The following is a 10,061-nucleotide window of genomic DNA, read 5'->3' on the forward strand; positions in this document are numbered from 1 at the left end:
TAGTGCAAAAGAGCTTATTCAGACTGATTAAAGTGACAAAAAACTCAGAGAGTTCTTTATTTAAACTGTCAGAAGAGGTCATTTCAATGCTGAATGAGGTAGTGAGCAGACCAATGTTGCACAAAGTGACTGGTGCAGGTCCCAGTGTGTTAGTGGGAGGGGGACTTACGGCAGGACACGTTGCAGGCGCCATACCACACAGTGATGCAGCTCGTCGGAATGCTCTCGATGGTGCCGCTGTAGAAGGTGCACATGATGGGGTGCCGGGGCTCTGGCTCTTCTCAGTTTGCGGAGGAAGTAGAGAGACGCTGCTGTGCTTTCTTGGCCAGTGCTGCGGTGTTGTCAGTCCAGGAGAGATCCTCTGTGATGTGCACACCCAGGAACTTGGTGCTGCTCACTCTCTCCACAGTCGCACCATTGACGGTCAGAGGAGCATGCTGAGTGCGCACTCTCCTGAAATCAACAACACCTCCTTCTTCTCCACATTCAGAGAGAGATTGTCGTCTCTGCACCACCCAGCCAGGCGGCTCACCTCGCTCCTGTAGTTTGTCTCATCTCTGTTGCTAATGAGACCCACTACAGTCGTGTCATCCGCAAACTTAATGAAGAGGTTGGAGTTGTGTGACGGTGTGCAGTCGTGGGTCAGCAGAGTGAAGAGGAGGGGGCTCAGCACACATCCTTGGGGGGAAAGTCTAACAGCCAGTTGCACAGCGAAGTGTTGAGCCCCAGCTGGACCAGTTTGTGAATGAGCTGTTGAGGGATGATTGTGTTGAATTGAAGCAGGATGGAGACGGCTTCTTCGGGACTCGAATGATGTGTTAACACAATGGCAATTTCCTCTTTGGCATTGTGTTAACACACACCTGAAGGCTCCAGAGCAGCAAACTGCCGGAATTTTGCCTTTTATAGAGGTGCTCACACTTAAAATTAAAATACAACAGAAATACAAAAAAAAAAAAAAAAAAAAAAATTTTAAATAATTATTCCCGTTGTAACAGGGTTGTTGTTACTTTATAATGCAATATATTATATACTGTCAAAAAAGAAAAGTGGATCCTATTGCAAAAAAAAAAACGGGTGAGACGGGTGTTGTAAATGTCCTGGAGGGAGGGGAGAGAGGCACCAACGATCTTCTCAGCTGCTCTCACTATGCGTTGAAGTGTCTTGCGGCAGGACGCGTTGCAGGCGCCATACCACACAGTGATGCAGCTCGTCAGAATGCTCTCGATGGTGCCTCTGTAGAAGGTGCACATGATGGGGGCCGGGGCTCTGGCTCTTCTTAGTTTGCGGAGGAAGTAGAGACGCTGCTGTGCTTTCTTGGCCAGTGCTGCGGTGTTGTCAGTCCAGGAGAGGTCCTCTGTGATGTGCACACCCAGGAACTTGGTGCTGCTCACCCTCTCCACAGTCACACCATTGATGGACAGAGGAGCATGCTGAGTGCGCACTCTCCTGAAATCAACAACACCTCCTTCTTCTCCACATTCAGAGAGAGATTGTTGTCACTGCACCACCCGGCCAGACGGCTCACCTCGCTCCTGTAGTTTGTCTCATCTTTATTGCTACTGAGACCCACCACAGTCGGGTCATCCGCAAACTTAATGAAGAGGTTGGAGTTGTGTGACGGTGTGCAGTCGTGTGTCAGCAGAGTGAAGAGGAGGGGGCTCAGCACATCCTTGGGGGGCCCCAGTGTTCAGTGTGATGGTGCTGGATGTGTTGCTGCCGACCCGAACTGCCTGAGGTCTTCCAGTCAGAAAGTCCAACAGCCAGTTGCACAGCGAAGTGTTGAGCCCCAGCTGGACCAGTTTGTGAATGAGCTGATTGAGGTGGCTCAATCATTGCAATCATGAGAGAGTTTTACTTAAAAAAGTAAAAATATGAATGGTATTATAATGTTATACTAAAACTAAAATTAAAAAATGGAAAAACCCTTAAGATAACATGTAGAAAGAAAGAAAAAAAAGCATCTTAAGCACAGAATAACATGAGTGGACTTTGAACGATTAATTGCCGCTTTGAACGATTACGTAATTGTGGCATCCATAATTGTAATCGCGATTAGAAATTGTATTAATTGTGCAGCCCTAATGTACGTATTGCAATATTAATCTTAACGATGAACTGGTTGTTAATTTTAATGATATTCGACTATGAAAATTCCTGCTTTCTTAATCTAAACCACTAGGAGGTGCAGGGTTAACTGAAATATTCTTACTTGCTTAAATGAAAACCAATTGTGTCCACATTTACATTGTATAAAATCATAAATTAATTTAACAGAAATGTAACAATAATATTACTACTACTACTAATAATAATAATACTTTTTTTTATGTAAAATGAACATTTGAATAACTGTTGGAAGTGGCCATAACAGACATGGTGATGGAATATGTGCTCATTTTGTTTTCTGTCGTCGCCAGAGCATTTGTTTGGGGTTCTGTTTGAGTCAAACAGGATTGGACTCATGTTCCCCACCCTGCCTTTTCTGTTCTAGGCCTCGGAACTGGATTTCTGGCTCTGTAGCGCTCCTGTTCCTCCCGCCGCCCAGGTCCGGTCCCTCACACTCTCTCCCTCTCCTCCCCCTCCGGTCATACTGCTGTCGGTCTGTCCTATTGTTAATGAGCGTCTGTTTTGTGTGTTCCCTTCCGGCTCTCAATGTTCTTGACGTGCCAATCTCTTTGTCTCACCTCTTTTTTTCACTGTTTTTCACAGGTCTCGCACATATGTGTGTTTGTTAGCATTTGCTTGTTTTAGTTCAGGGTGCATGTGTGCACGTGCAGAGGTGTAAATGTGTCTTAATTACTGATGTGGGAAGCTTCTCCTGTATGATCGTGTCTTTATCATCATAAACAGCCATTACTCTTGACAGTTCTTGCGGTTCCAGTCAAACAGCTCATGTGCACAAAACCGCATTTGCCTCATGATCCGAATGTAGGTCACCTGAGACAGAACGGCCTTGATGTACTTATTTTGTCTGCCCAAACATCATAGTTCAGTTCCTCTTAATGCAAACACAGTATTATCTTGACCTCAAAAGCGAAAAAACAAAAACATCACTTTCTCACTGCAGGTTCACCACTTTCTCACCATTTTCTCCCAATGTGACAATTCAACAACATCAAATTAGCTTTTCTTCTTCTTGATCATGATATTGTTAATTGTGCATGCTTCATAGTGTAGAGGATCACTCTGTGGAAGATTTTGAAAGCAGGAAGTGGGTGTGTTTTAATGTTTGATTATTTACAGGAGGAGACGGCGCCCTCGTCTGCTGCTGCTGTGGACACGAGCTCTGCGGCCGCCCCAGAATCTGAGCCTGATGAGCCTAAAGACGCAGAACCAGAGGACACGGTGGGGCTTACACGACTGCTTTTTGTTTTAAAAAGTAGTTTTCTGTTTGTTCCACCATCAGTGCTATGTTGATCTTTATAAATCTTTAAAATATACACAATTGAATCATTAAATAACAATACTTGTATACATTTTTCAAATAAACATCAATACACAAATGTACACAAATAAGAATAATTTATGCTCGCGTGTGTGTATACATATAAAAACATTATATACTATTAAATGAATCATTAATCAACAATAAATATATGCATTTTAAGAAAACAATATTTTTAAAAAAGCATTATTTTAATGGCAATGGCAATTTTATTTATATAGCACTATTTACTACAACCAGAGTTGACCAATGTGCTTTACAATAGAATAACTAAAAACGGCAATAACACAATGAAAAATAAAAACAGTAAAACCAAGAACAGAGAGAAAAAGGAAAAGAAAAACATCATAACATGCAGCAAAAATATAGGACAAGGATAAAGAGTGCTTCAACCAGAGTTAAAAGCCTTATCGAACAAAAATTATTTACATTTTAAATAAATACAAATATTTACATTTTTTAAAAACTGTATATATTAATAAACACATTTAAATTAAACATTAATCAACAATAAATATATGCATTTTAACAAAACATTTTAAAGTTTAATTGAACAAAAAATGTTTAATTACATTAAACATTATATAAAAAATTATACATTTAAACAAACAGAAATTATTTACATTGAACTAAAAAAAATTAACTTTAAAAAAAAAACACACACACACACACACACATACATGTGTATATATATATACAGTGTTGGGAAGGTTACTTTGGAAATGTAATAGGTTACAGATTACAAGTTACCCTATTTAAAATGTAATAGTAGTGTAACTTTTTCAAGCTTTAATTATCGAAAGGCGAATTTGGAAATAATCGCTTTAGTACATTCGGCAGGCAATTATACAATAATAATATTAAAATAGCGGGGCAAATCGGCTGCCAGGACACCGGGAATTGTCCCGGTTCTCCCGATGGCAAGTCTGTGCCTGATTTCCACAGACACGCAGAACGTGCAGGATCCATATATTGTCTTTTTGCGGCTTAATATTCACAGACACTAGTCCATCTCTCTCTCTCTCAGGGGTGTTTCCTCCGAGGAGGCAAGGGAGGCAGTGTCTCAAAAAATTGGATGAGAAAAAAAAAAGCCTTACAAAAATAAAACAGTGCCAATATTACAAAATACAACATTAAAATTGTATAAATCACTCGTTTATCTAAAGAAACATTGTCCAACAGCGACACCAGCAGGTAGAGAAACAGCGGGAGTCTGTCTCTCTCTCGCCTCCCCTGAGCCCATTGAGTTTTAACAGACCCCCTAAAGCGTGCAGTGAGTTTGATGGTGGGTAACTGAGAATGAATGGGGGGAAATGATCGGCTATGATTGGTTCATGCGATAAATCCCGCCTCTTGTGTTTATGCGCATTCCACATTTGTGAATCAGTCTGAATGAACAATATAATGGCTTTAATGGGAGGACTCCTATAAAAAAAAGTAAGTAAACAATTCACACAATTAGGTAACCTATTTATTACGTCAAAATAAGACTTAAAATGGCCTGAAAACATGATCTGTGGGAGTTTTTAGTGAGTAATCAGCTTGGAGAAATTCAAGGTAAATCTCTGTCTGTGACCAATATTTACCAAGCTTGGATGACTGGTGATCCGAAAAAATCAAAAATAGTTAAAAGTTAACTATTAAAACGAATAGCTGAATATAAGTTCACAAATAAAATATATTGTTTAAATTGTTACTGCCTTGAGTTATTAGTTTGGAATAAATGTAAAATGATGAGATTCATACTTGGCTTTAATAAATAGAATATTGATTAGCTACATTTTTCTGATAGTGTAAGCAATGTTTATTTATCCAAGAAAATGTGACTGGGACATGAATTTACATTTGATTTACAAATTGCCGCCTCATTTCAGAACACCACCGCGCACCACTGAGATATATATATTAGAGCTGTGCGATTTGGGGGAAAATATCAAATTGCGATTTTTTTTGACAGAGATTGCGATTTGATTTGCGATTTTAAATTTGCAAAGTCAAGCTTCAGCTCAATATTGTCAATAATGTGCAGCACAGTATGGGTATCATTACCCTGCTGAAAAAAACTATAGAAACCATCACAGACATTCTTATAGTTTCCATTAAACCATTACAAAATTCCTTTTTGTTTTGGGCATTATTCCAATAGGAATTACTGTTGTTCTATTGGTTGCCATCTGCCAGATTACAGCCCACCAATAGAATCCATCAAATAGACACCATTATAGTTTACATTAAAACCAAACAAATTCCCATTATAACCCTGAAATCTATTACATTTGTTATTGTGTTTTGGGAGGGGTTCTATGGTTTTTTTCTTCAGCAGGCAAGATTATAATGGTATAACTACTTTTACAGAATTAACTTAATTACTGAATTTCACAGAAAATATTTGTTTATTTTTTATAAATAAAGAACTGTATTTCTTAAGTCAATTATTAAAGTATTACATTGATTTATTCATTTTAAGTATTTGGGATTTTAAGAACAAGTGGAAAATGTGCTGAATGTTTCATTTCATCCAAGTGAAATTAGCAAGCAGTTAGACTGAATTTACATTCGTTTTAAACGCGGAGCCAGGCGCGTATGCATACATACATACATACATACATACATACACAGACACACACACACACATAGTGGAGATCAAAATTAGAGAACAACCTATAATTTCCTAAATTTCAAGGTCACTGCTTAGTCCTATTTGAAGTTATCCTAACAGGAGTGGAAGGGCAGTTTTTTAAGCATATTTCTTGAATTAATTGTATTCTGAAGCTCAGTATAAAAAAACTCAAATTAGATATTTGAAAAAGAACTCTGAGATTTTCACTGAGATTGCAAGATGGTGGGCCGCTCTAAGGTGACTGAATTTAATTTCTTTGGATCTGATGGGAAACAATTGTTCGGCATCAAACTGAGGAAAGACTGAAGCCCAAGTGCATAAAGAAGTCAGTAAAAAGTGAAGGAGGAAGTGTCATTGTTTGGGGCATGTTTTGTGCAGCAGGAGTTGGGCCTCTTATACAGATACACAGCTCAGTGTGTAGCCGTTCATCCACATTTGAACAGAGAGGATCGTGAAATTGCTGTAAATACAGAGTGATAAGAAAGAAAGAAAAATCAAACCTGCTTTAAAACCCAGCAAAACAACTGTAGCTGTATAAATTTACGACAGCAACACTGCTTTAACACAAAACCAAAACCGCAAGATTTATTTGACATCAAAACAAAAATGTCAAAAATGCTCTCTAATCGCTCACGCAGTACTTTGATGTCATACACAGAACAGTCTGTGCAGTGCTGCTTCAAGTCAGATGCCTATTGTGTTTTAAGAGACTCACGACAGTTCTTCTGTGGCTTTATAGCTAATATTTTCATTTACACAATTTCACAAAATTGTGTCTAATATATACCACAATATTAACTTATTGAATTGTTGTAAATAAATATCACATTTGCATCTGGTCAGTGTTCAAAAAATGCTGGGAAATCACTTCACGTAACCCTACAAAATTGATTACTTATAGGCTGTCTAAAAAAAAGTCACATTTTAGAGAAGGAAAAACAATCTCATACTTTTAAAGCTTCTGCGTAGTAACGACTTTGATAGAAAAGTAGAGTGAAAAGTACATATATTTGTCTTTCAAATGTAGTGAAGTTAGTCATCAGTTTAAAAAGTGTCATAAGTTTAAAAAGTGTACTTAAGTACAGTAATCAAGTAAATGTACTTCGTTAACTGTCCACCACTGAGTGTGAGAAACTGAAGAAAATGTCCTGCGGCCGCAGATGTGCTGAAGTCACTCAAAGCAGGGGCCTCTACACTTCCTACTAATTTCTGACAGCTGTAACCCTCCTAAATTTTAGTTGTAATCTTCTTTCATGCTACAGTGGTTACTGTTCTCTGCCAAATAAGTTTTCCGTAAAATAAAGGGTTTTGTTGAAATGCCTTGGATATTTTGTCAAACATGTTAGTGGAACAGTGGTATACCTACAGCTGATATTCCTTCAAATTTTGAACAATATTTCAGAAGAAATCAAGTATATAGATTATTCTCTAATTTTGATGTCCACTGTTAATGTGTGTGTATTTTTTTCTTCAATGTAGTAATTTGCAACGCTTAATGGGATGAGCAGGTCACATGACATGTTCCTGATTTATGTATGTTTAGGCAAGGAATGACTTTTCAAGACTTTATTGAAAAATCAGCAGAAGAATACAAAATATTGTTGTGCTCTGTTGAAACCAGATTAAGCCAACTGTGCATTGGTTTCCTGTTCAGAAATCCTCTAAACACAAGAAAAAGAAGCAGAAGAAAGAAAAGGAGGAGAAGGAGAAGAAAAAGAAGAAGAGACACCACCACCATCATCATCACAGTAACGCCGGTGGGGAGGATTCAGTGCAAAACGGCACCGTGGAGGAAGAGGAGCCTCTGCCGGTCAGTATCTATCTAGCCAACCAATCACAGAAGGCCACTCGGTGACATTAAATGCTTAGTAAATATACTTTATCCTGTACTTATCCAACCTCCATCTCATTTCAGCCCATGTCCAATTACTTTCTGCTGGCCGAGAACTCCTACATCAAGATGGTGAGTGTGACGTGATGTGGAGTGAGTCAGTCTGATGTTTGTCTCCTGCACCAGCATGAAGCTCAGCCTGTAATTGAGATCTCATGATCCTGTCACACGGCTGCTGTTTTTGCTGAAGCAACTCGTTGCTTTAAGTGATTTTGGTCTGTGGTTTGTGAATGATGTATTGTTCATGTGTCTCTGTATGTATGTTTTAAGATGAAAGAAGATGCTGATCAGGTAACCATAGGAACAGAACTACTGTTGTTGCCACTAACTTGCTGTGATACAGACTTTAGTCACAATAAACACCAAATACAAACAAAAACAAGGTTAATAGGTCAGTTCTGTGTGTGTGTGTGTGTGTGTGTGTATATAGAGAGAGAGTGTATTTTGTGTGTGTGCATATATGTAAATGTATGTATGTGTAAATGTATGTATATGTGTGTGTGTGTGTGTGTATATATATATATATATAATAATAAAATTTATTTTATAATGTAATTTAATATAATATTTTATAATAAATTATATATCAGTTCTTTAGTCAACTCACGAGTCTGTCCAGCATTTTTGCTGATTCATTAAATGAACCTGAAGACTCATTTGTTTGTGAACTGGAATACACAAGTCGCACTCTATATATTTTTTATGCAGCCAGTGAAGACAATAGAAAGGCGTTGTGTATTCACACTATTTAACTAAATAGTAAAAAATAAATAAATATACGTACATGCACAACATATTAAATGAACTGTTTTTCCATCCCTCACAGCCTTGTGTTCATTAAAGTCAAATTAAATCTGGTTTCTGCTGTGACTGACGTCTTTTGAGTGCTATAAGACTGTCAATCGCCTTTGAGCTCTGACTTTAAACATTAGTTGTTAAATGCACCTGTTTGGTGTAGTTAAAGCTGATGTGATTTCTTTCTCGTTTTGGATGATGATAATTATATTAACTGCTTTTGACCTGGTTTTTGGGCTTGTAATATTCCAATTTCTTCTGGCCTTCTTTAACCACTGTTCTGCATGTTTTGGCCTCCTAATAGTTTCCTACTCTAAAAAAAAAAAAACGCCCTTTTTTCTGTAGGTGTACGACATCCAGGGCAACCATCAGGATGAGAGCAAAGTTGTGGTGTCGGTCATCTTTGAGAATAAGAGCGACAGCTTCCTCAAGTCAATGGAGTTCAATGTGCTGGATTCCCTCAACTCCAAACTGCAGCGGCCGGAGGGAGCCGGAGCTCACGACAGCCTCACCGTTCCCTTCCAACTGCCACCAGGTCAGGATAGCGACGCTCCTGAAAGTGTCATTAACTGGATTTAGGCAGATTTTACTCATGTATTCAAATCTTTTTCCAGGGATTTCAAACGAGGCCCACTTCGTGTTCTCAGTGCAGAGTATTGTCATGCCTCAGAAACTAAAGGGAACCCTCACCTTCATAGTTAAGGTGAGAAACTCCCATACACACACAAGAGCTCATACTTTTCTATATGTTTCCAGTGTGAGTGTTAGTATTGTTGACGTGCGTATTGATTGTTTTCTGGTGCAGTCGGACGAATCCTCCACTCATGAGAAACTGGACTTCAAACTGCACTTTACATGCACGTCATACCTGATCACCACTCCCTGTTACCTTTAGTGCATCCAAGCCTACTTCATGAGCCAAATTGTGCAGGCCTACAAATAAGCACAGCAAACCTGGAGCTTTTCTTTTTTTTTAATGCATTTTAAATCACAATTGCAATTAAAACTATTTTCCCCAAATAAAATAGAGTATTTATTGAATGAATGAACACATCCATAAATATTAGTTTTGTAATTTAGTTGTACTGTAAAATAAAATTATTACTATTATATCATTTTTAAAAAATGCTAATAATAATATTTTATAGCGTTTGCAGTAATATTTTTAGTAGTAGTAATATTAATATTATTATTAATAATAATATTAATTTCTATAATAATTCTAATATAATTAAAATAATAATTATAATTAATATTTTTTCCACCCCAAATTTTCGAAGTGTTATTTTTTTAAATATTTAATTTTT

The 10,061-nt window shown here is 37.8% G+C and overlaps 1 protein-coding gene across 1 annotated transcript in view; it reads left to right on the top strand.

Moving 5' to 3' along the window:
* ap3d1 (adaptor related protein complex 3 subunit delta 1) overlaps positions 1 to 10,061 on the top strand; it is a 44,430-nt gene that overhangs the window by 28,401 nt on the left and 5,968 nt on the right. Inside the window, exons 24-31 of the mRNA XM_016526996.1 lie at positions 2,495 to 2,548; positions 3,247 to 3,348; positions 7,723 to 7,878; positions 7,984 to 8,031; positions 8,230 to 8,250; positions 9,100 to 9,289; positions 9,369 to 9,457; positions 9,560 to 9,648. Of these exons, the coding sequence (XP_016382482.1) occupies positions 2,495 to 2,548; positions 3,247 to 3,348; positions 7,723 to 7,878; positions 7,984 to 8,031; positions 8,230 to 8,250; positions 9,100 to 9,289; positions 9,369 to 9,457; positions 9,560 to 9,648 (749 nt within the window). The remainder of the gene's footprint in view (positions 1 to 2,494; positions 2,549 to 3,246; positions 3,349 to 7,722; positions 7,879 to 7,983; positions 8,032 to 8,229; positions 8,251 to 9,099; positions 9,290 to 9,368; positions 9,458 to 9,559; positions 9,649 to 10,061) is intronic.

The sequence above is a fragment of the Sinocyclocheilus rhinocerous genome, unplaced genomic scaffold (genome assembly GCF_001515625.1).
Source record: "Sinocyclocheilus rhinocerous isolate Xijiao unplaced genomic scaffold, SAMN03320098_v1.1 scaffold1294, whole genome shotgun sequence".
Lineage (NCBI taxonomy): Eukaryota > Metazoa > Chordata > Actinopteri > Cypriniformes > Cyprinidae > Sinocyclocheilus > Sinocyclocheilus rhinocerous.